Raw genomic sequence first — 25,579 nt, forward strand, 5'->3', positions numbered from 1 at the left:
CTCAAGTCCCTGAATGAAATCCCCAGTACCACCAAAAAAAAGTAGTGATAACTGCTAAAAGTGAGTTTTTATATACTTGAGTTCAATCCCAGCTATTCCCCCACTCCTACCACCTTTTGTATAACTATTTGTAAATGTACGGTTCAGTAGCTTCAGCTATATTGACAGTCATGCAACAGATCTCTAGAACTACTTTTTCATCTTGCAAAACTGAAACTGCCCAGAGGCTCAGGAGGCTGAGGTAGGAGGATTGGGAGTTCAAAGCTCGTCTCAGCCACTTTAGCAAGTCAGCGAGATCCTGTCTCTAATAAAAATATAAAAAAAGGGGTTGGGGTTGTGGCTCACTGGTTAAGCATCCCTGGGTTCAATCCCCAATAGCAAAAAGAAAAAAGAAAAAAACTAAAACAAAAAAACGCTGAAGCTGCCAGTTGAACAGCTCCCCATTTACTTTTCTGCCAGCCTCTGGCAACTACCATCCTTCATTATTTTTGACTTCGACTACTTGGATGCTTCACATAAGTGGAATCTTGCAGATTTTGTCTTTTTTGTGACTGGTTTATTTTACTTAGTGTAATATCCTTAAAAATCTCAGCTGTTCTTTTACCTAGTTCAGTGACGTGGAATGCCACCTCTGTGCCTTCAAAAAACACCAACAGGCACATAGGAAGTGTTCATTGCATGTTGATTCCCTAAATAATGTTAGCTTTCAGATACATTGCCCTTAAAGGACAACTGATAAAAATCTTAAGCCAGAGGAATTTTCCTTTTCTCTTAAAAATTTACTAATATAAATGATACATAGTATGCAACTTAATATAAAATTTATAACCTTTATTATAAATTTCCTATAGCCAACTGAATCTCACAAAATGCTTTGAGTTTTGCCTATCTCTTGAATCACAAACCAACCTACAATTGCATTTGACAAGTCCAATAGTTTGGACTATTCACTGATATTTTCATTTGCATGAATAAGATGGAAATGAAACAATGAGACTTATATAGGAACTTCATTAATTTTCAGTGACTTGAGGAACATCTTTGCTGAACTGTATAATTTTTGGAACACTGGAAGAGTATCTCAGTGTTGCCATTCACAGTGTAATGGCTATAGATATGATACACTTTTAATATACATTATTAACATTTTCTCTACTTTCTTAAGTCTAGACAGTCAACAAAATAAGTAAGTCCAGCCTTGTCTAACATTGCCAATTTCTGTGATGTACATTCTCCCACCATGGCTGATTTCAGTCTACCATTATGCAGCATCACTGATGATGAAATTGAAAAGAGACGTATGCATCATCGCATAGTGTTTCCTCCAGACCAATTCAGTAGATTAGGCCTTCTACTCTTTAGTCTTGATATGTAAAGAGCTTAGAAATCATCACTCCCAGACTTGGGATGGAGTTCAGTGGTTGAGCACTTGCCTGGCATATACTGGGCCCTGGGTTCAATCCCTAGTACTGCAAAAAAATTTTAAAAAGTCATCATGTCTGTCCTCACAACAAGAAAAAAGACAAATGTAACAATACCTCTTCACTCAGAATTGAGATCACAGGGCAGATCTCACCCCCAAAGATGGAGAGACAGGTGAAATCAGAAAAAGTTAGAATATAAAGTCATGACTACTGAGAGCAAAAGCTACTATGGGAACCAGTAACTCATAGGAATACTTATAGGACAATTGACTAATTGCTGGCAACTAAACACAGACTAGCTTGAGAGATTTAAGAACTCTTAGGGGCCCATCCTTAAGGGGTTCCTCACATTTTTATGCATTTTACCTTCAGGAGTCCCACCAGAGTCTCACTGAAGACTAAAGAAAAAAATCCCTTCATGCTTCCAGTAGGGAGAGGGGGAAAGTAGTCATTTTGTAGTATGGCATTCACAAAGGTATGCTTCTGGAGAAATTTTTAACAGAAACTTGGTTTTTACCAGATCCTATCTAATGTGGGAGGAAGGAATTACCCAACTGCAATCTCCTGTAACCTTGTTTCTCTTCATATTTTTCCTTCTGGGAAAATACTACAAACAGACACACATACGGCAGAAATTTTGGACTTATGAGACTGAGAATTTAAAATAACTATGATTAATATGCTGACGACCCTAATGGAAAAAGTAGACTATACACAAGAACAGATGGGTAATGTTAGCAGAGACATGAAAACTAAGAATCAAGCTGGGCATGGCAGCACATACCTGTAATCCCAGTTATTAGAAGACTGAAGCAGGAGGGTGGCAAGTTCAAAGCCAGCCTGGGCAACTTAGCAAAACCCTGTCTCAAAAGTGAAACAAAAGGGCCAGGTGCAGTGGTGCACGCCTGTAATCCCAGCAGCTCGGGAGGCTGAGGCAGGAGTATCACGAGTTCAAAGCCAGCCTCACTGATTAAGCAAGGCCCTGAGCAACTCAATGAGACCCTGTCTCTAAATAAAATACAAAATAGGATTGGGGATGTGGCTCAGTGATCGGTGCCCTTGAGTTCAATCCCCAGTACCCCCAAAATAAAAGATCTGGGGATATAACACAGTAGTAAGAGTACCCCTGGGTTCAATCCCCAGTGCAAAAAAATAATAAAAGGAAAAGGATAAAGAAAGAAAAGGAAAGGCTAGAAATCAATAGAAAAGAATACCTTTGGTGGATCAATAGACTGGAGATGACTAAAGAAAGAATCAGTTGGCTTGAAAATACGCCAACAGAAACTTCCCAAGCAGAAAAGCAAAGAGAATAAAAAATGAAAAAATAGTGAAATATACAGATAACAGTAAAAGTAAATAAACTCATGATTATAGGAAATAGTATAATAATTAGGAAGTGATGTTTTTAATATTTACTGCCCTTATTTTTAATGGTTTTTATTTTATTTATTTATTTATGCATACCAGGGATTGAACCCAGGGGCGCTTAACCACTGAACCACATCCTCAGACCTTCTTATATTTTATTTAGAAGCAGGGTCTCACTGAGTTGCTCAGGGCCTTGCTTACTCGGTGAGGCTGGCTTTGAACTTGTGATCCTCCTGCCTTAGCCTCCTGAGCCGCTGGGATTACAGGTGTGCACCACTGCACCCAGCACTACCTTTAGTTTTTAAGGTAAAATTCAATGTTAAGTTTAGATCGTTTAATTTTTAATAATGACATTTAACAACAGCTTGTAAAACCAATGAAAATTTGACAAGCTCTTCAAAGCATCAACTGGCACGCCACTGATAAATATTCATTGGAAGTATCACATTTAGATTTAAATACTATTAGTTTTCATTACATGCTGAACCCTGTGGTAAGGAATTTGTGTAGATTATTTCAATTTTATAACTGAGATATCATCATTGCCATTTTTTAAATAAAAAACTAAAAACTGAGGCTTAATTAATCTTAAGGCAGACCCCTAGAGTATGACAAAACTTACATTTGAGCCCAAGTTAGTGTTCTTTCTACTCCCTGCTTCCTGAGGCTTACAGTGTGAGACTGGCGCAAGAAAAAAGATACTGACACTTGGTTCCTCCATTTTCCTCCAACTCCACTGTGAACCCAGGAATCCTGTGCCTTATTAGACAAAGGAAGTGTCAACCACAGTAATTCTTCAGGACATTGCCATGGTTACCAAACAGTTCAGTGCTCAAGGCTGGACATTCCAGAAGAGGACAAGGAGGAGTCAAGATGGCCTTCTTCAATTTATATCTATTGGGATATCAAAATTCCTTTCGGAACAAAAAAAGGGACACAATGGAAGAAACAAGTAAGGGTAATATAGAGTAGAGGGTTAGAAGAACCACTTGTTTTCCTAGCCACTTCTACTGGTCACTTTGTAGCTACTTCCTTTCCTACCTTGGGTTAGAGATTTATCCTCCAAGGTCAACCCTTGCCCTAATTAAAATTCTGGAGCAAGTATATCCATTCACTTTTCTATCATTTAACATCAAATAAATGTATTCTTATTCATTCATTTGCTCACTTAGCCAACATTTATTAAGCACCAACTGTGTGCAAGGCTTTATGTTGGTGACCAGGGTTACAAAGACGAAAAGGCCTCTGCTACAAAATGGCTGAATATCTAATTAGGAATATAAGTATACAAACAAAAAATAATATATGATTAAATATGAACTTATGCAACTGCATAGGAGAAAGTATCTCATACTATTGGGCTTAGAATAAGAATAGGGGAATCCTGGGCTGGGGAGATAGCTCAGTCCGTAGAGTGCTTGCCTTGCATGCACAAGGCCCTGGGTTCGATCCCCAGCACTGCAAAAAAAAAAAAGAAAGAAAGAAAGAAAAAGAATGGGGGGATCCTTTAGCAAAGACTTCACAGAGGAAATGCTTCTAAACTAAGTGTTAAAGGATGACTAAAGTTCATTAAGTAAACAAGAAGGGAATATAGTACAGACAAAGGAACAGATCTGGGGAGAACTATATTAAGTGAATTCTAAGCATTAATACAGATGCTGGGTAAAGTGGAAAGGTGCTAGGAGGCAGACCTTGAAAACTAGTCACAGGTAGATAATTGAAGATGCTGTTAACCATGCTAAGCATTTAACTTTGTAGGGAAATACTGAAGAATTTCTAGTAGGCAGTGAGTAAATATTTGATCTGTATTATATTCATGATGCCTAGTTGCGCCCCATACATAATATATGTTTAATAAATACTTGTGTAAATGAATAAATGATTTTGAATGGCTATAAAATAGGAAGTTAGAGGAGACTTTGCAGATGATATGACAATTTGTTTAGATCTTAAAAGATGAATTGTCCGAAAGCACAAAATTGAGGGAAAAGGGTCTTCCAGATAGAATGGGAACAAGTGAATGAAAATAAGTATAGTTGGATGCTAAGCAAAAGCTAAACTGGGTTAGGGGAAGAGATGACCAGGAAAGTATACAAGCACAAAGTAAATATTATGAAGGACAATCTATATATTAAGTAGTCCTCCAGTAGGCATTCTCTGACCTCTTTCTAATTCCACCAAAGTTCTATTCTTCTACTCATCTTCCAGGTAAGATTTATACAAAGATCCCAGTGATGGACCCTAGAAATCCCTTAATAGTTCTATTCCAATCCTTTCCATGCTTGTTGCCCACATTCCACCTGGGTCCCAGCATTATGTCATGGGGCTGTTTTTGAATAAAGAAGAACTCTTCTGATCCTCTCAGAAAAACACTCCTCTTTGGGAAACAAACAAATTTCCCTTGTTCCAGCCTCTCCTGGCTGCTGTAACTGTACTACTTTTACTAGATGGGCCTGCATCACCAAAAACAAACTGATATTTTCCTACCCAGTGAGCCATTTAAACACTGGTGAGGACCGAGGGTGTAGCTCAGTGGTGCAACACTTGCTCAGCATGTGCAAGGCCCTGATTTCAATCCCTAGCACCCAAAACAAAAATATAAAAGCCCACTGAGGCCTGGGCCTTTGAATTAATTTCTTTGTAGGTGAGGCAGAAAGGAAGACTATAAAGACCAGAGTCCTCACCAAGTGTGGTGGCACACACCTGTAATCCCAAGCAGCTAGGGAGGCTGAGGCAGGAAGATAGCAAGTTCAAAGCCAGCCTCAGCAAAAGCAAGGCACTAAGCAACTCAGTGAGACCCTGTTTATAAATAAAATACAAAATAGGGCTGGGGATGTGGCTCAGCAATCAAGTATCCCTGAGTTCAATCCCTGGTACCTCCACCTCCAAAAAAAAAAAAAAAAAAAAAAGACCAGAGGGCTGGGGCTGTAGCTCAGTGGCAGAGCACTTGCCTGGCATGTTTGAGGCACTAGATTTGATCCTTAGCACCACATAAAAATAAACAAAGAAATTCTGTCCATCTACAACTACAAAAATTTTTTTAAAAAATCAGAGTCCTCTATGGGGTGATAGGGAAGTATCTTGATATCATCTGCTTACTCAAGTTTTCTTATTCTGGTGTTGGAGCATCAGAGGCAGGAGCCTTGGTCAAATTGGTGGCCTACATAGAATGTGAGGTTAAAGGGAAGGACTGGACTGTCAAATTTGCTACCCCTACTCCCTGCTCATTTCCCCTGATTCCCAAATTATCTTCTTAAGAGGACAGAGGGGTAGGCACAGTAACACACAGCTGTAATCCCAGCTATTCAGGAGTCTGAGGTAGAATGATCACAAGTTCAAGGCCAACCTCAGCAACTTAGCAACACCCTGTCTCAAAATTAAAAAATAAAAAGATCTAGAGATGTAGCTCAGTGGTGGAGTACCCATGGATTCAATCCCTAGTACTAATAAAATAACAGGACAAAAGATTTCTACTTGATAATTTCCAATTAATTTATACTTTTATTGATTGAAGTATTTAATAATAAATATTTACTACATACATAATAAATATATTTATGAATCCTGAATGACTTAGATTCCTTTGTATCTTTTTTTCTTTAAACTTGGAATTGAACCGAGGGTGCTTTACCACTAAGATGCATCCCCAACCCTTTTTATTTTTTATTTTGTGACAGGTTCTTATGTTGTCCTTAAAGGTTAATGCCATCACATTGATGATGAGGAGGAGGAGGAAGATGAGGAAGAAGATGTCAGTTTAATAAATTTGAAAAGGAAAGGAAATAAACTCATATGGTCAATCCACCATTTTTCAGAATTTTTTAATGATATAATTTCAAAATTATAGAAAAGTTGTAAGGCTAGTATAAGGAGATTTCCTACACCTTACCCAAATTAGTCAATTATTAATATTTTTCCTTCTTATGAGACTGAGATGTAGTTCACTGGTAGAGCACTTGTGTAGCACATGCAAGGTCCCAAGTTCGATCCCCAGCATCACACATGCACACGTGTGTGCACATGCACACGTGCAAAAAAAAAAAGCCACTTTCTTTGTCTCATCTCATCTATTTATCTAATATCTATTTTTCTCAGCTGAGAATAAGTTGCTCATAACCCTTTACTACTAAATTTTTTTTTATTTCCTCAAAACAACAACCTACACACGGTACAGGTTTCAATTCAGCAAATCTTAATGTGGATACAAGATTATCTAACTACATAGTTCATATTCCAATTTTTGCCAAAGGTTCCATTAATATTCTTTAGAGTGCATTTTTTTCCTTCCATGATCCAGTAAAAGGATCAAGAGTTGATAAATTGTTGAATTTAGTAAACTTGTCCCTTTAATCTCCTTTAATCTGGAACAGTTCCTCTGTCTTTATAATACTGACATTTTTGTAATAATACAGGCATATACATATAATACATTTTGTGGAATATTCCTTAATTTGGGTTTGTCTGATGTTTCACATGATTAGACATCATGGTTTAAACATTTTTGCAGAAATAGTGACATTATGTCCTCAGTACACCATATAAGGATTTATTGTGTTATTATTATCCCATTACTGGTGATGTTAACTTTGACCACTTAAAGTGATTTGCCAGTTTTCTCCACTGTTGGGTTACCATTTTCCTTTTGTAATTAATAATTTCTGGGATGATACTTTGAAAAAATGTAAATATCCTCTTATTCATCAAGCTTTCACCCACTAGTTTCAGCATCCATTAATGATTCTGTGCAAATCAGTTATTTCTATGATAGTGGTAAAGTGGTGATTTTTCTAATTCCAGGAGACTTTAATTCAAAATTTACAGCAATGTGGTTTTTTGTTTTGTTGTGCTCTGTGTGTATGTGTGTTTGTATGTGTGTGTGTTTTGGGCTATGTGGGAGAGCTGTTGGGGATAGAACCCAAGGGCGCTCTACCACTGAGCTATATCCCACTTCTTTTTATTTTTTATTTTGAGACAGCATCTCACTAAGTTGCCAAGGCTGGCCTCAAACTTGCAATCCTCCTATAACAGTCTCCCAAGTCACTGGGCTCACAGGCATTGTCACTGTTCCTGACTATAGCAATGTTTTAAGTGACCAACCTTCACTGAATTTTTCCAAAACATTCAATTTGGCTTTTGTAGAAACCCCTGCTCTTATTTTCACACTTTTTAATCGTTTAAGTAATATTTCACTAAATTAAAAATTGCAATCATAAAGTTAACCTGAATAAAGTGGGGGTTTTTTTGGAGGGGGGTCACAACAGACTCTGGGTAAGCTTGCAATTCAACTTGTGGGAGCAAAAGAATGCAGATATTCTAGAAATTCCTCTCAGCTACAATGGGAGTGTTGCAGGCATCTTTAAAATGTTTTCAGAGGAAATGGAAACCATAAATTAATTAAATTCAATCCTAATAATTGAAGCATTCTTAAGAGAATTTCTACTGCATATAATTTTGAGTTATTCATATTTAATGTTCTAGAACACTTCAAGAAACTAGGGTATCTTGCCAGGTGTGATGGCACATACCTACAATCCCAGTGACTGGAGCTAAGGCAGAAGGATTGAAGTTCAAGGCCAGCCTTAGCAACTTAGAGAAGCCCTAGGTAACTTAGCAAAACCTTGTCTCAAAATAAAAAGGACTAGGGATGTAACTCAGTGGTAAAGTGCTCTTGCATTCAATCCCCAGTACCAAAAAAAAAAAAAAAAAGAAAAGAAAAAGGAAAAGAAAAAAAAAATACGGAGCGAGAGAGAGAAACTGGGAGACATCTTAATGACTAATAAAAAACTTAAATGACCTTTCCCTAACCAAGTTGGAAACTAACAAATTCAATATGGGGGGACAGGATCAGAGAAAACATTAGATACTTTCCAGACAGTTTAGACTTTCAGAATTCCTTATGATGAAATATCACTCAAATATAACAGATATTGACAAACTATCCCACAATTCAGATGGACTCAGAATAGCCAAGGCAGTCTTGAACAAACACAGTTTTAATTTAAAATATTCTACAAAGCTAAAGTAATCAAGACAATAGGGACTATCATAAGGATTAACATATAGATCAATGGAATAGAACTTAGATTCCAGAAGTAAACCCTATACTTCACGGTCAATTGACTTTCAATGAGCATGCCAAGACACCTCAGTGGTGAAAGAATAGTCTTTTCAACAAATGGTTCTGGAAAAACTGAATATTCACATGCAAAAGAATGAAATTATACCTCTACATCATACCATGTACAAAAATTAACTCAAAATGGATATTAGATATAAGTATAAAACTAAAAATTTAAAACTCTTAGAATAAAATAGAAAAGTAAATTTTTGTAACCTTAGATTAGGCAATTTTTTTTTAGATATGACAATACAAATACAAGTAACAGAAGGAAAAATAGATAAATTAGATTTCATCAAAACAAAAAACCTGGGGCTGGGGTTGTAGCTCAGTGGTAGAGGCTTGCCTAGCACGTGTGAGGCACTGGGTTCGATCCTCAACACCACATAAAAATAAGTGAATAAAATAAAGGCATTGTGGTCTGGGGTTGTAGCTCAGTGATAGAGTGCTTGCCTAGTATGTGTGAGGCAGTGGGTTTGATTCTCAGCACCATATATAAATAAATAAAATAAAGGTCCATCAACAACTAAAAAGTATAAAAAATAAAGGCATTGTGTCCATCTACAACTAAAAATATTTAAAAAAAAAAAAAACCTTGCCAGGTGCAGTGTTGCAAGCCTGTAATCCCAGCAACTCAGGAGGCTAAGGCAGGAGATCATAAGTTAGAGGCCAGCTTTGGTGACTTAGTGAGACCCAGTCTCAAAATAAAAAATAAAAAGGGTTGGGGATGTGGCTCAGTGGTAGAGCACCCCTGGGTTCCATCCTCAATATCAAAAAAAAAATTACATGTTTAGATTATAGGAAAGATTTAAAATAAAGAAGTATAAACCTTTGTTAAATCAATAATCATGAAAGAAAATTAAACTTGTTGAACAATTACATGAAAAATGACTCTGAACCCAGGTAATTTTGATGGGAAAAAATTTTTAAAACACAGATAATTCCATTCTAAAAGGCACAAAAAGCAGTGTAATTTGTTAATTCTATAATGCCAAAACAAAACTGATAAAATAATAAAAATAATAAGAATATAGTACAGGGCTGGAGTTGTGACTCAGAGATAGCATGCTCACCTAGCATGTGTGAGGCCCTGGGTTCAATCCTCAACATCACATAATAATAAAGGTATTGTGTCCACCTACAACTAAATATATATATATATATATATATATATATATATATATATATATATACATACATACATATATATATATATATATATCCCTAAAGACTAAAAATATATTTTTTAAAAAAGAATATAGTACAAAATAAGCGATAAACAAATGTAAATATAAATTAACAAATCACTAGCATATAAAATTCAAGAATATATTAAAAATAACATTAAAATCAAGTCAGGGGGCTGGGGCTATAGCTCAGTGGCAGAGCACCTGCCCAGTTCATAAAAAGCACTGGGTTTGATCCTTAGCACCACATAAAATTAAACAAATAAAGGCATTCTGTCCATCTACAACTAAAAAAATTTTAAATCGTCAGGTTTATTCCAGGAATACAATGATGATTTAATATTGGAGAATATATTAATATATAAGGCATTACACCTATATGTCAAATTAAATACACACACATATGCACACACACACACACACCCTCTCACGAAACTAAAAAGACAATTGATATATTTTTAAAAAACACTTTGTAAATTAGAAATAAAAGTGCCTCCCAGGTACTGAGGAGGTTGAGGTGAGATTACAAGTTCCAGACCAGCCTGGGGAACCTAGAGGGATGTTATCTCAAAATAAAAAAATAAAACGGGCTGGGGATGTAGCTCAGTGGTAAAGTGTCCCTGGGTTCAATCCCCAATACCACCAAAAAAAGAAAAAAAGAATAAAAGCATGACCAAAGCTGGGCCTGGTGATATATTCCTATAGTCCCAGATGAGTCAGGAGTCTAAGGCAAAAGGCACCCTGGAGTTTGAGGCTAGCCTGGGCAACATAGCAAGACCCTTTCTCAAATTAGAAAGGATTACCAATGTGCCTGATGAACACAGATGCAAAAAAATCCTCAACAGAACACTAGCAAAGCAAATCAAGAAGATTATAACTATGATCACATATCTTGGAGATACAAGGATGTTTCAACATATACCAATCCATAAATGTAATAAATTACATCAACAGAGTAAAAGACAAACACCATATGATTATCTCAGAATATGCAGAAAAGGCATTTGATCAAATTCAGCATCCCTTCATGATAAAAAAGACTGAACAAATTAGATATATAAGGAATGTGCTTCAACATACTAAAAGCCATATATAATTATTCAACATCATATTGAATTGAGAAACAAGGATGCCCACTTTCACCACTTTTATTCAACATAGTACCAAATGCATACATATATATTCATACGTATAATTCATGTATTCACTAATATTCAGAATATATAAGAAGCTCATAAGTAAGGCACTAATCTAGACTTCTCCTGTGGATCAGGGAGACCTCCCTTGACCACACAATCCCTTTGCTCTGTTGCACCCATTTCTTTCACCACCATCCTCTCCCCACTCCTATTCCCAATTATAACAAAACTAGAAAGATAATTTTATACTCACAGCCTAGAGAAAAACACCCATGCCGATTGGTCTTGCTTTAAATTCATGATCATTAAACTCCAGTGGGTCTTTATGGCTACCCAGAAGTCACACTACATTTCCATTTTTTTTTTTTTTTTTCTGTGCTGGGTATTGAACTGATGGCCTCACGTGTGCTACACAAGCACTTTACCACTGAGCCACATCCCCATTCCATGACTTACTTTCTATTTCACAGGGAAAATAAAAGCAAATTATATTTCTAGAAGCTCTCACAAACCACATCTGTCTACCCATATCTATGACCATGTCTCTTCTATTATAATGAATAAACTGGGCCACACACCTATTAAGACAAACCCTTCACTTACACACCAGATTCCATCTCTTTTTGACTACTCAAGGACACCTACTCACTCTCACATTAATTTTACCACCTCTGATCATTTCTGTCTATACATAAATGTGATAATTTCTTTTTTCCCTCTTCAAGCACCATGTTTCCTGCTTCCCTGACTCCCATCACCACAGAGCAAAATTCTTCAAAGGAGTTGTCTGTTCTTGCTGTCCTTGGTTCTGCCATTCTCTCTTGAACCTGTTCCAGTCAGGCTCTTGCCCCTACCACTCCACAAAACTGTCAGTATCCAGTCACTCATAACTTAAATGTATGCTAACTTATATAATAAAATTTTATTTCTCATCTTACTTAACACATCAGCAGAAATGTACAACAGAACTCAGATGGTTCTGAATCTTGGTGCTGCTGAGGTTGCTTGAAATAAATGGTTGGCTAAGAGGGATTTAAGCCTGTGAACCAGTAGTAGGGGATATGCATCATACCTTTCTACTGCCTCAGAACTAGTTTGGGAAATTCACAAGGGGAGCAGGGAGATTTTAAATAAAATATATCATTCTCTTTGATTCCTAGCAAGCCCACATCCATTTTGCTCACCCCATTTTTTTGTCATCTCAATTTCTATCTGTATCAATTCAGAGAACCCACAGTTCCTTGACTACTTACCCTTGGTTCCAAAAGCCAAACCATTTTTAAGCCACCCTTGTCTCCAGAATGATTCCTTAGTCCTCAGTTATTTTCTAGCCAAGCTCACCTTGTTAATTTCCCTGTTTATCCTTTTCAGATACCTATCATTAATCATGATCCAAAAATATTAAATGGAAAATTCCAGAAACAATTCCTATGTTTTAAATTGTGTACTCTTTTGAGTATCATGATAAAATCTTGCACTGTCCTGCCTGGTACATAAATTGTCCCTTTGTCCAGTGTATCCATGCTACATATGCTACTTACCCATTAGCCATTTTGTAGTCATCTTGGTTCTCCGAACCATTTTCACAGTGCTTGTATTCAAGGAACTCCTAATGTAGTAGCCTAAGGTTCCATCCCAATGCCTACATCATCCACCTCACTTCATCTCACAGGGTAAACACTGTATCATCTCACATCATCACAAGAAGTGTGAGTACTGTAATAAGATTTTGAGAGACAGATCACATTCACATAACTTTTATTAAAGTAAATTGTCCTATTTTACTTAATTATTGTTAATCTATTACTGTGCCTAATTTACTAATGAAAACTTTGTAATAGGTAATATGTACAGGGAAAAACATAGTATATACAGGTTTTGGTACTATCCATGGTTTCAGGAACCCACTGGGGGTCTTGGAACATGTGTCCCTCAGATAAGAGGAACTACCATACATTCATTCAAGCCACTTGACTTTTATCTGTCTACCTGCTCCAGCACTTCCATCTGTTCTCTATGCTCAAATCATCCACATTCTTACCTGGCTCCTCAGCTAAACCTTTTACTACAACTGTTAAAAACCTATTAATTTTCACCCTTTTCATTCTGAATATTCTATCATTTGTTTTTAGGTCATTCAGTTTTTCTTTGAAAGATAGGTTGTTTTGTCTCCTAGTAGGTGTGAGTGTATTAACATTCAACTCAAAAGGGCCCACTCAAGCTTCCCTTATTATAGTCATAATGAAAACTCACAGGTGAGTCAACACATGTAATAAAAAATTCTACTAGTCCCACCTTCTTCTTTTCTTCCTGATAACCAAAACAGAAAAACCAAAGAGGAAAATATGGTATGTGGAACATGTTTTGGTCTATCCTCAACTTCAGAAATTCAGTTTTATCAGGTACCCAAAATTGTTCAGTTTGAGGGGGCTGACTCACTAAGCAAATTCACAGTGCCTCTGTTTTCTCACCTATAAGTGGAAGTCATAATGTCTGCCTTTTGTTGTGGAGTTTCAATAATGTGTGTAATATACCTAATACCTAGCATATAAAGGTGTACAACAGATGATTGGAGGAAAAGTCATAAATCATATGAAATTAACTGTATATATATGGAATATGTTCCTTTCCTATGACTTGAATATCTTTGTCCACTGCTTAAGACACACTTGCCAAGACTGGATGCCTGGAAAACAGCTTTTGGGTTTGTTTGGTTATTTTGGTACTGGGACTGAACCTAGAGGCTCTTTACCACTGAGCTACATTCCCAGCCTTTTTTATTTTTTATTTTGAGGAAAGGCCTCACTGAGTTGTCTAGAGCCTCACTAAATTGCTGGTCTCAAACTTTGCAATCCTGCCTCAGCCTTCCAGGTTGCTGGGTTTAGAGGTGTGCACCACTGTACCCAGCTGGAAAACAGTAAACACTGTTTACTGTTACTAAAAAGTGTTTTTAACCCTAAGATTCCTTGAGGAGCAAAAACTGCTAGCTAGTTTCAAAAGATATTTCATCTAGGCCCTGAAAGAACCTGATCAACTACAACTACCCACATAAGAGCACCCCTGACCAATGACGAGAACTCTCATCCACCAATCAGTAGCTTCCTGTCCCTCCCAGACTCACCCTTCCTAATCCTAATCGGAGTTACTCTACAGGTTCCACCTAACTTCCATAATTTGTTCAGAACCTTATGCCCTGGTCTTTTGAGTAAGTTTTCCCTTCCATCCTGCCTGGCAGAGCAAGCCCTTGTATTTATACCCCTTCCTTTGATAAATCTGTTTCACCTCCTGCTTTGAGCCCTGCTTCCCTATTACTCTTAGCTTCATACCTACACACTCCTTTTGATCCAGGAGTGTCTTAGTCTTGATTTCAGACAAACTGCCTCTAATCTGGCCCTTTGCTGGGATGACTTCCTTGCCTTGTTATCTGAAGACTGTAGGCCAAGCTAGATCTCAGCATAACACAAGTATAGGAACTCAGGACATTGCCCACTGAAAGGAGTCTCAGAGGCCAATGGATGAGGGTGAGTGGTAGGGAGAGATTATGCTTGTTCTTGTCTTGAGACAAATTACCTCTCCCTGACAGACTCTAGTGACTCCCCTCTAACCACAGACCCACAGACCTCCAAGCTCTGCACATCCAAAGGTCCTCAATCCATTTTCCTCCACTGCTTGTCCTTATTCCCCTTCCCCTACCAAGTCTTCAGAGTTGCTCTCACTCCTAGTTCCAAATTAATTTATTCAAAGAAAGGCTAAACCTCAAGACTGGTAAATAGCTAAACACAACTCTCTTATGTTCTTATTTTCTGGATCTTGTCACAGGATACAACAGGTGATTTCCCAATCCTGGTTGGACTGTCTTCTGCTCAATCTCCTAGGCCCCCTGGCCCCTCAGCTGCTTGCTTGGTGACCTACCTTTTCTGAGATGGCAAGAGGTGCCACTCTTAATTTCCAGCAGAGGGCACTGTAGGTCTGACTTTTCAAACGAGTATGAATGGCACAATATTCAGCCAAGAATGAACTGGCCACAGCCTGAGCCCCTCTACCTTTCCAAATGGATAGACCTACCAAAGTTATAGATATATATCTTGGAAACAACCCACACTGTCTCATAACTGCTATAGACCACCATGCCCTATCCACATGAAACTAGAGGGGAGGTACTCCTGCTCTGTTGAAGCCTAGGGAGTGGGCTCCAAGCAGGTGACCATGTCTGTAAGCAGCAGACAGGCCACTTTTTCCACAGGGGCTCAGCCTTTCCCCACAAGTCTTCCCCACTGGGACTGGTTTATGCACTGGCAGAATGACCCGCCAGATTCCAGTACTCTTCTCTCCTGAGGCTGGCCATAGGAAATGAAGTTCCACATTTGGTAGAGTTCAGAGAGGCAGGGTTTTGCCTCCATATCAAGTCTATTTTGTCATGTCTCCTACTCAACTCAAGGCTGCTCCAAGGTAGCAGACACCCTTGATAGGATACCTAATCAGCTGTGTGAAAGGAGTTCATCATGGGGCTGGTTCTATTAGTCTAAAATCCTTGGTCCTTCCTCAAAGTCCTGATGAGGTTTCCTAAAGAGGCAGTTCAGTCTTGCGGAGTAAGAGCATGGGCTTCAGAGCCAAGCTTCTTGGGTTAATCTCATGTCTCTATCACAAGCTTGTTATATGACTGTGGGCAAATTTCTAAAATTCTATGTGCCTGTCTCCCCTCTGTAAAATAAATAGTAGAGCTTACCTTATGGAGTTGTGCTAAACACATACATCGAGTATTTGCTTTTATTATCTCTAGAAAATCCGTGCATTCCACTTTACATCAGTCGTCTACAATCAACACTAAGTTCCATTGCTATCTCATGGCCCAGCTACTTCCCCTGTGTTCAGAATTCTGAACAGGCACACTGCTGTGAGGAAGATATTTTTGGATATGGAGGCAAAAGAACTGCCCCCTTATCGAAAACATGCTCCAGGGCCTGGTCTGGTTCCCTGGACATATGCTTCCCTGGGTTCCTGTCCACTTCCTCCCAAAACACCGATAATTTCCTTGCATCAGGGGAAGACAGTAAATCCAAGATAGCCCTCCAAAAACACTTCAGCTGATTTCAGTACATCTTATGTTCCAGCCAACTTCAAGTGTTTAATGTCCAATATTTGATATGACTTCCTAGAGAGGAATTATTTTTATATACAATTTCATGACTTTTTCTCTCAAGCTAACCTTGTATGAATTTCTAGTCAGGACGGTATTACTCTGCTTGCAACAACCAAACTCCAAGACAATTGCAATTAATGTGTTGGATATTATCGCCACCATGTCTCAAATATCTGGAACTAAACCTTAATCTAGAGTCACACTTCTGGAATCCCAAAGTCAAATGACAAACTCAAATGTCACTGCTTTCAGGGAATGATCCCTCATTGTGATAATCTGTGATTAAATATAAATCAGAATCCTGGTTCAGTCCAAGCTTCCAGAAATCTATATACTCTAACCAAGGTTTCAGTACTATTATCTCTTTTTTGCCTCAGATATACAGGGAGGATGTTCAAACTGTGTCCCACTCTGGTGGTAATTATTTCAGATACATAATGTTAAAGGTGATTTTGATTTGAGGGCAAAAGTGAGAGAGGAGGGTCAGAGATGATGAATGAGTGGGGTCAAGCTAAGAAAAAGAGACAAGCAGGAGCGGGAATAGAACTCTAGAACAAAAGTAGCATCCCTATACTACTATTGCATCCCTACACTATCCCTACACCAGAGATGAGTCAGCAGTCCTCAGACATTTCCAGAGAGTATGGCAAACACTGATCTAGTTCTTAACAAGCATCAAAAAGAAAGAAATATAAAAATCTGAAAGGGTGAGACAGAGCCACTGCTCCATGAAAACAGAACAAAGGCATTGAAATCATCAGATGTAGAGCTGGATTTTACTCTACAACAGAGACTAGCTAGAAGAAATATAGCAAGGGGCCTAGCACCTTTTTGGCTTGGGTGACAGAATGGATGTAAGGCCAAGAGGCAAAAATCTTGGAGGAGGCTACCCTGAACACTTCCCTTTTTCTCACTTCCTCACCAAGTCATATCTTCTGCATCTTAAATTTTTCTCAAATCCATCCATTCTTGTTCAAGATTCTGAAATGCAAGCTGAATTAGCCTATTTAAGTAGAACATGAATGTATTCTATTTTCTAAAATATTTTTAGTATAGATGGACATTATAACTTTATTTATTTTTATGTGGTACCAAGGCTTGAACCCAGTGCCTCACACATGCTAGGCAAGCACTCTATCACTGAGCCACAACCCCACCGCATGAATATATTCTAAAATAATATTGGGAAATATATAAAAGCTGCAGGAGGAATGGAAAACCAATTTTGATGTGGAATAACCAGAAACAATGCTCAGAATCATGCCAAAGACTAGGTCTGGCACAGACACTACCTGCATTCAGAGGGCACTGCTGACACCAAGGACACTAGGTCCTGGATACTGCTGTCAGAAACAAGATTTAGTGTCACTTCTCCCAATGCTTGATTCAAAATCTGGAGCAGATGTATTTCATTAGCTTAAACAAAAGTTGTCTATGTCCTTGCCATAAAAGAGGCTAGGTGAGGAAGATCTGGTCTTCTCAGCCTCCAAAGTAAGATACAGGTTTTGTTTCTTAACAGATGATTCCCAAGCATAATGAATGTTAGGTAATCACTACACTACCTTTCCAGTTCCATCCCCTGTCCCTTTCCACTTCACCCAGCACTCCAGGCACCAGATCAACAAAAGCTCTCTGCTGCCTCTCTAAAGCTTCTAATGCATTTGCCATCCTGCTGCCTAAAATGCTCTTCCTGGTTCTATTGTGGCTTAGGGACTCCTACTTATAGACTAAGACTTAGATCAAACATAACTTCCCCTTTTAGACCATTTGAAATTCTATAAACATGCCAATCCCAGGAAAGGAGTATCTATCCAGATAAGAAGCCATCTTCACCAGCACTAACCCTAGGTATCTATCCAATATCCTGAGTTCAGCAGGAGGCAGAGAGAAGCAAGACAACAATAAAGGAGTTCTTGTGATCACTGGGTTCTCCCTTCCTCCCCTCTGTCACAGGCATGGTGATTTGAATCCTGAGATCCTGAGAATCTGAAGTAAGTGGCTCGGAGAGATCCCTGCCATGTACCTTGCTGATATGGAGACTGGGGAATCAGAGAATCAAATAGCCCCATTTGCCAGGTACTCATTGAATGAGTTTGTTCTCGTTTCAGACCAGAGGGAACCACTGTCCACTAGGCTCCCCCCCATTATCTCAGAAGATGGGAATTATTACCTGCACCAGAATAGTCACATGAGGTACCATGAAGCTGTACGGAAGGTGTTGTTAAAAACATGTAAGTACCTTGGAATGGGCACCATGCTGAGGTTCTGTCACAAGGCATGATTATAGGGCAGGAAGAGAGAAAGAAAGCCAGAAAGAGAGACTGAGAAGAGGTGGGAGAAAGCAGACTTGAATGATAGGTGAGCCTGGTGAAATATAAATCGAATCAGACTTGAAAGCACAATATCCAGGTTTAAATCCTAGTTCTGCCTCTTTTTAGACATCTGATCTTCAGTGAGTTACTTATTCATTATTAACCTACTTCCTTATTCATTTTGAGAGAGATAAAGAGAATGCCTGCTTTATCAATCTTAACAGAATTGTTATGAAGATCACACCAAAGCTGAAGTAATTTAGGAAAGAACTTTATGTATTATGACACAGTACCCCATGATGAATACTAGAGGAAGCATCAGCTTTGAAATTTGACTAAACTGAGCTTAAACTCCAGGCAAGTTGTGTGATTTTGGACAAGTTCCATTAGCTACTTAACTTCTCTGAACCATCTAAAAATGGGAATAAAACTCTAGCACTGTTGTGAAAAAGCATGTAGGACAAATTCCTGATGCATGTGATACATTGTAGAAATCTGGAGAGAATTATGCTCTGTAAAGAAAGGAAATCCTGAAAGGTTACAATCTGTACGTCATTTAATAGCATTTTTTTTTTTTTTTTTTTTGTAGTGGGGATTGAACTCAACCACTAAGCCATATCCTCAGCCCTATTTTGTATTTTATTTAGAGACAGGGTCTCACTGAATTGCTTAGCAGCTGGCTGTTTGCTGAGGCTGGCTTTGAACTTGCTATTCTTCTGCCTCAGCAGCCCCAGCCACAGGGATTACAGGTGTGTGCCACTGCACCCTATTTTTTTTCTTAAATTTACAAACTTATAGAAATGAAGAACAGATTATTGGTTACTAAAGGCTATAAAATGGCAACTCCAGGATCAACAGCAATGGAACTGTTCTGTATTAATATATTAATATCTTGGTTCTGGTAGTATACTATAGTTTTGCAACATAATACCATTGAGGGGACCTCCAGGTATTACTTTTAAAACTGTATGTGAATCTACCTATAATGAACTAAAAATTAAAGTTTAATTTTAAAAGCTAAAATGCTTTTAGCTTATTATTAATTAGTAGGAAACAGTTAACTAATTTTATTTACTCAGTGAATTATTAGAAATTTTTTAAAAATCATGATTATAAAAACTACAAAGTAAATCAAAATATTAGACCATAAATCTAATTTTTAAAAATATCCAAATTTTATGCACCAGTAGAATTAGATTTATCCAAACAGTGGAAATTCTGTTTTTGGTACCAGGGATTAAACCCAGAGGCACTTTACCACTAAGCCACATCCCCAGCCTTTTTTTTTTTTTTTTTTTTTTTTAATTATTTAGTTGTAGATGGATACATATCTTTATTTATTTTTATGTGGTGCTGAGGATTTAACCCAGTGCCTTGCACGTTCAAGGCAAGTGCTCTACCACTGAGCTACAGCCCTAGACCCCCTTTTTTTTTTCTATTTTGAGACCTGGTCTCACTAAATTGCTTAGGGCCTCACCAAATTGCTGAAGCTAGCTTTAAACTTGTGATCCTTCTGCCTCAGCCTCCCAGGTCTCTGGGATATAAGCACATACAACTGCAGCAAATATATATAAATATTTTCTTAAATATATATTTTTAAAAAGTATGTAGGTAAGTTTTTAAAAACACCTAATACCTCTTGAATATGATAGGCACTTGATAAACGACATCTGTTAGTATTATCCAACGGTAAGTTGTTTCAGAGAATTACCAGAACAGAGAAAAGGAAGGCATTATTTCAGAGAGGAGGGAAAGAAGTAAGGATGAGTAAGCCCAGAAAAAAAGAAAAAATAATGAATGAATAAAAAGAAAGATAATGAATCAATCGACACCATCTTATACACTTCCCAAGAGGGTCGACCAGTCGACCACTTGTTTTTCCAACATCTTAGCACTTAAGGAGGCTCTCTTGGAGATGGCTTACTAGCAACAGGAAGAACCAAGACTAATTCATCTGACCATGAAAGGTGTGAGATGCTGGAATCCGGAAGTGAAGCAGGGTGTGGTGACCACATTCCTAGGACCTCTGAGCACCTGGTTAGGCCCAGTTGCTGGGTTGGGCTTCTGGGGAGGCAGAAAAATAAGTGGTAAACTTGAAGGAATTCAGTAACCTGCCCATTCAGTCCCCAATCAGGTCTTCAGAGTCCCTCTGACTGATGCTCAGAACTTCAGCTTCTGGCGGTCCCATGATCCAGGAGTACGTCCGGAGGAAACCATGCCATGGATCTGGAGCCCACGCCACTGTCTCATTAAAAGCCCAATGACCAGGTTAGGTTAGGCGGGGTCAGGGTGGGGAAACCAAGGGAAGTATTGCTATTAGGCTATTTTATTGCTGCTCAACATTAGAGAATTAGGAGAGGTTTGGGTCTTACTAGGAAAGGCTGGTCACAGAACCTGGGCAGTGGTGGCATTCAGTGGAGTTAAAGATTTCTTTTATACTGGGGATTACACCCAAGAGCACTTTACCACTGAGCTACATCCCCAGCCCTTTTATTGTTTTTGTTGTTGTTGTTTTGTTTTGTTTTTGTTTTTTCGCCGTGCTGGGGATTGAACCCAGGGTCTTGTGCTTGCAAGGTAGGCACTCTACCAACTGAGCTATATCCCAAGCCCTCTTTTTATTGTTTTTAAAATTTGAGACAGGAACTCACTAAGTTGCTAAGGGTCTCCTTAAGTTGCTGAGACTGGTCTTAAACTTGCAATCTTCCTGCCTCAGCCTCCCAAGTCATTGGGATTATAGGAATGAAACACAGAACCCAGCTAGGCTTTGTGTTTTCACCTTGTGAATATGATTTCTGAGCAGGCACAACACATGTCTATAGCATTTCTGTGACATACCTTTGTTGCTCCCCACAACCACCATCCATTCACTGAAGTCCTGCTTTTTCATCTACCCCTGCCCATTCTGCTCTGAGGCAGTTCTGGGGAATATTTGTAAGGGTTTCCCCCAACTCTCCAGCCTGGCTTGGCTGAATCTAAGACCATTTCTCCCCTTTCCAGGTTTGTGGATCACTCCATTCTTAATGACAGAAACTTCAGTCTATATTGAAGAGGATATGGTTGTACAGGACAAGATATATGGACTATGAAAGAAGTACGAGGAGTGAGAAAGAGGGAGAAGTGTCCCAGTTCCGATGACTGACTAATGGGAAGAGGGAATCAAGAAAGCAGAGTAAACAGATTGGACAAGAAGTCCCTTGTGTGCACTAGGGTTGGGGGTAGGGAAGTCATTCCAAAGCCCTAATTTTTGTGAGAGGAGGTGTGTGAGAGATCCCTGAAGAGACCAGATCTTGGTATATGAGGGGTTTGCAGGGGTCAAGGCACTGGAAAGACAACCATAGGGGTCTGGACCTAAGGTATAGCAGAAGTCAAAGTAACAAATCTTGGAAGACACACACTGGTCCTCATGATGCTGAAGGGCTTAGAGTAGTCAAGCTCTCTGAAGATACTGCAGCTTCACCTTGGCAGGGAGAAAGCCACAGGAAGCCCTCAGACCACAGACCAGAGAGGCCCATAGAGCCCTGGGGCAAAAGATGGCCTCCTACAACCAGGCTTTGCCACTTCTGATCCAACCCAGGACCCAGAACAGCTGCAGAAAACAGGGAATTTTACAAAGAGTTTGATTTTATTGATATTTAAATATATTAAATATTTCACTGAAATACATGGTACAACCACCCTCCCCCACTCCCACAGTGGTTACATTATAAAACCAAAGTCCATAGCTTCCCATCCCCTGACTCCTCCACCAACTGGTGAGGAAAGGGGCAATGGTAACCAGGGGAAGGGCATGGCTGGCACTGTGGTACAGGGAGCAAGGGTATGGACAGGCCACTCCAACTTGGCAAGAAGCAGAGACAAGTCATCCAAGGTTGAGGTCTTCCCACTCTAGCTTAAACCCTCACTCCCACCCCCTGGCCCCAAGTAGTCCCTTCCTATCCAGAGATATCAAAGAGGAATCAATTTTCTGTCAGAAACAGCTAGTCTTTTCCCCTCCTCTGCCTTGGCTAATGATGTGCCTACTGGCCCATTTGGTTGATGCATGGAGATCCCCAAGATAGGCAGTACTGAGCCAGAAACCAGACCTCTGTGCAAGGAGCTGGTGCTGAAGGAATATGAGGAAGAGCAAGAGCAACTACTTTCCCCTTCTACCCCCAAACCCCTTTCTCCTCTGATTCTAATCATTTCTAAGACAAAGTGATCTTCAAGCAAAATTCAGGCTAATGCCTCTGGCTTAAATAGATAGAGATAAAGAAACCAAGGCACCAACTAATTCAGGCCAAAGTTGAGGAGGTGGCAGGGAAAGGGGTAAAAGGAAACAAAGGACAGGAAGGGAATCTGAGTCTAACCTCCTAATCCTTCTACCAGCCCTTGCAGACTTAATGGGGATTGGGAGCCAGGAACATGCTAGACTCAGGCTAATGACTTGGAAAAGCCAAGTTTAAGGTTCCCCTGCCCCATCCCCTAGTACCAGTATCAAGTCCCAAAGCATACTACATTGCAGGACACAAGCTGGGGAACCCAGGACATTCCTGAACCTCTGCCCACCAAACCCCAGACAGTTCAAGTGCACGGAGCACTGGGGCTTAAGCAAGTGCTTGGGTTCCTGCCCTAGGCAGGGAGACAGTCATACTGCACATATGGCCCCCAAACGGCACTTAGGGATTTGGCACAAAAAGGATTCCCCTCCCCAGGCCACCCTCCTTTTGCTACCATGCCCCATCCCATTCCTGTGCAACCTGGGCATCTCTGCATATCCCTTAAACTAGGAAACCCTGCCTTATTCCCAGAAGACAGAGGCCCATGGGAGAGAGGCAACCCTGGTTGCAGAGCTGAGGAGCACAACTACAAGGACACACAGACCTGGAAAACAGATATGCACACAAAGAGCAACATGCACACACAGTTATACAAACACACAGGCTCTCCCCAGTGCCAGAGACCTGGGAGACCAGGTTTGGGGATCAGGATCATCTTCCTCTGTGCCCTGACCCTTTTTTATTTGGCAATGGAAGGGGTAGAGATGCTCCCTGCCCCCTTGCCAGCAGATAGCAAGCGAGCGCTGGGGCCAAGGAACCTGATCCTGGCCACTTCTGAGCCTCAGATCAGTCTGGCACCACCCCCCTCCCTGGCCGCCTGCACTCTTTGGCACCTGCAGGTGAATGTCCAGCTCCTGATCTAACATCCTCACACACAGGCTTGCTCTCTGGCTGGGCATTTTCACAGTACCAATGAGGCCAGACACCCCTTTCCCTGGAGCGTGCAGGAATTGGGGCTAAATCTGAGCTGTCAGAGGTCCCTTTGTTCCCCTTTGGGGACAGATCATGGGACTAGGATTTGGCAAATGGAAACATTCCCCTGAAATGTAGACAGAGCTGGATCCCTAGAGTATCTCCCTCCTGCTCTATGCTTAGGAGTGAGACCTGGCCAGGGCCTGTGCACCCAGGACCAGTGCTGGGGATGCAGGCATAGCAAAGGCAAGCATGGAATAGGCACTCCTCATGCCTGGCCCCAGTATTTGTACAAAATATTCCCAGGGGAAGGAGGGAAAGGAAGGACCCATCCCTGAGCCTATTACCCAAACAGAGAAAGGGTAGGCAAGGCAAGTTGCCATTTTAATCTTTCAGGCAGAAGAGCTCCCCTGCCACTGCTGCTGCCCCTTCCCCTGCTCCCAAAAGCTGGAAGAAAGGAAAGGGAACAGCCCAATGCCAACTGAAAAAGAAAATCACTTGCATAATACTCTTGTTATCCCCTTGATCACCAGTCTGAGGGCAGTTGAGCATGGTCTAAGCACAGCCTGCTGGGTATGTTCCCTTCTGTGGTCAGCAAGAACTGGAGGCTCAGTGCCCCCTGCCACAACTCCACCCAGTAAGCACAGAATCTGCTCAATGCCCACCTTGGTCCCTTCAGTGGAATCTGTAGCTGGGTCCTGCTAGCTGCTGGGGCCCCCATTGAGGAAGTAGGTGGTCATCTCCCCCTTGCCTTTCACCTTGACCACCCCTCGACACTCCAGTTGGTAGCCCTTGGCAGCTAGAACCTGGTACAGGTCCGTGGTCACCTAGGGGAGTGGGAGGGGAGCCCGCTTAGCCTGGAATCCGTCTTTCTGCATTTGCAGAAGCTCAGGGTTTCTCCAGTCAGGTTATCTCCCCTCCCCCGACCCCCACCCCACCAGCCACAGAAGACTGCCACCCTGCCCCTGCCTGTAGAGACCTGTGGAAGCCCTCTGGACCCATACCCCTCCCAGCCTTGGCTCATAACCATCTCACCTGTATTCGGTCAGGGACCCCTGTGCTGTCCATACGACTAGAGACATTCACTGTGTTCCCCCAGATGTCATACTGTGGTTTCCGAGCCCCAATGACACCTGCCACAACTGGACCCATGTTCAGCCCTGAGGTGGGGAAAACAGCAAGGGATTGAGACTAGTGAATGATCCATAGTCAGTCCAGGGAGTTGTCCCACTACTTGGTACCTTGAGAAGGGCTCAGAGAAAAAGTTGAAAAAGAACAAGTCTCCTGGCAATAGAGTGGAAAGTCTGAGCATGTTGGCTGACTCCAAACAACAGTGCAGTAACAGTAGCTAACGTACTGAACACTTGCTCATACCAACTACTGAAATAAACATTTTATGTGGTTGCATCCTCTCAACACTCTCAAAGGGAGGTATTTTTATCTCCATTTTACAGACAAGATTGGTGGGGGGGTGGGGGGGGACTTATTAAATAAACAAGTAGATGAAACAGCCAGTCAAACCAGTCTGAGTGCAGAATCCATGCTGTTAACCAGTCCTCCACCAGCTCATCCAACAGGAAGTAGCTCTATTGAACTGGCCACAGATAAGGACACAGGCATTGGAATTTAGATTAGGTAGGCCTGGTCTCAAATCCCAGCTTAG

General features: G+C 40.3%; 2 protein-coding genes across 7 annotated transcripts in view; one reads left to right on the plus strand and one right to left on the minus strand.

Moving 5' to 3' along the window:
- The first annotated feature begins 3,221 nt into the window (after positions 1-3,221).
- Tex49 (testis expressed 49) lies at positions 3,222-25,374 on the plus strand. 2 transcript variants are annotated; one of them, XM_047551341.1, is made up of 4 exons: positions 3,222-3,744; positions 18,485-18,607; positions 20,812-20,956; positions 21,686-25,374. In XM_047551341.1, exons 1-4 carry the CDS (start codon positions 3,666-3,668, stop codon positions 21,732-21,734), a joined length of 396 nt encoding a protein of 131 aa, XP_047407297.1. In that variant the 5' UTR covers positions 3,222-3,665; the 3' UTR covers positions 21,735-25,374. The 2 variants fall into 2 exon arrangements, with proteins under 2 accessions (XP_047407297.1, XP_047407296.1); XM_047551340.1 differs by lacking the exon at positions 3,222-3,744 and having other exon boundaries at positions 18,275-18,607.
- Adcy6 (adenylate cyclase 6) overlaps positions 22,284-25,579 on the minus strand; it is a 34,358-nt gene continuing 31,062 nt past the window's right edge. For all 5 annotated transcript variants that reach the window (XM_047551334.1, XM_047551337.1, XM_047551335.1 and 2 more), the window contains 2 exons: positions 24,952-25,076; positions 22,284-24,743 (listed from right to left, as the gene is read on the minus strand). In XM_047551334.1, coding sequence (XP_047407290.1) covers positions 24,618-24,743; positions 24,952-25,076 — 251 coding nt within the window. In that variant the 3' untranslated portion in view covers positions 22,284-24,617. The remainder of the gene's footprint in view (positions 24,744-24,951; positions 25,077-25,579) is intronic.

The sequence above is a fragment of the Sciurus carolinensis genome, chromosome 4, assembly GCF_902686445.1.
Source record: "Sciurus carolinensis chromosome 4, mSciCar1.2, whole genome shotgun sequence".
In the NCBI taxonomy this organism is placed as follows: Eukaryota; Metazoa; Chordata; class Mammalia; order Rodentia; family Sciuridae; genus Sciurus; species Sciurus carolinensis.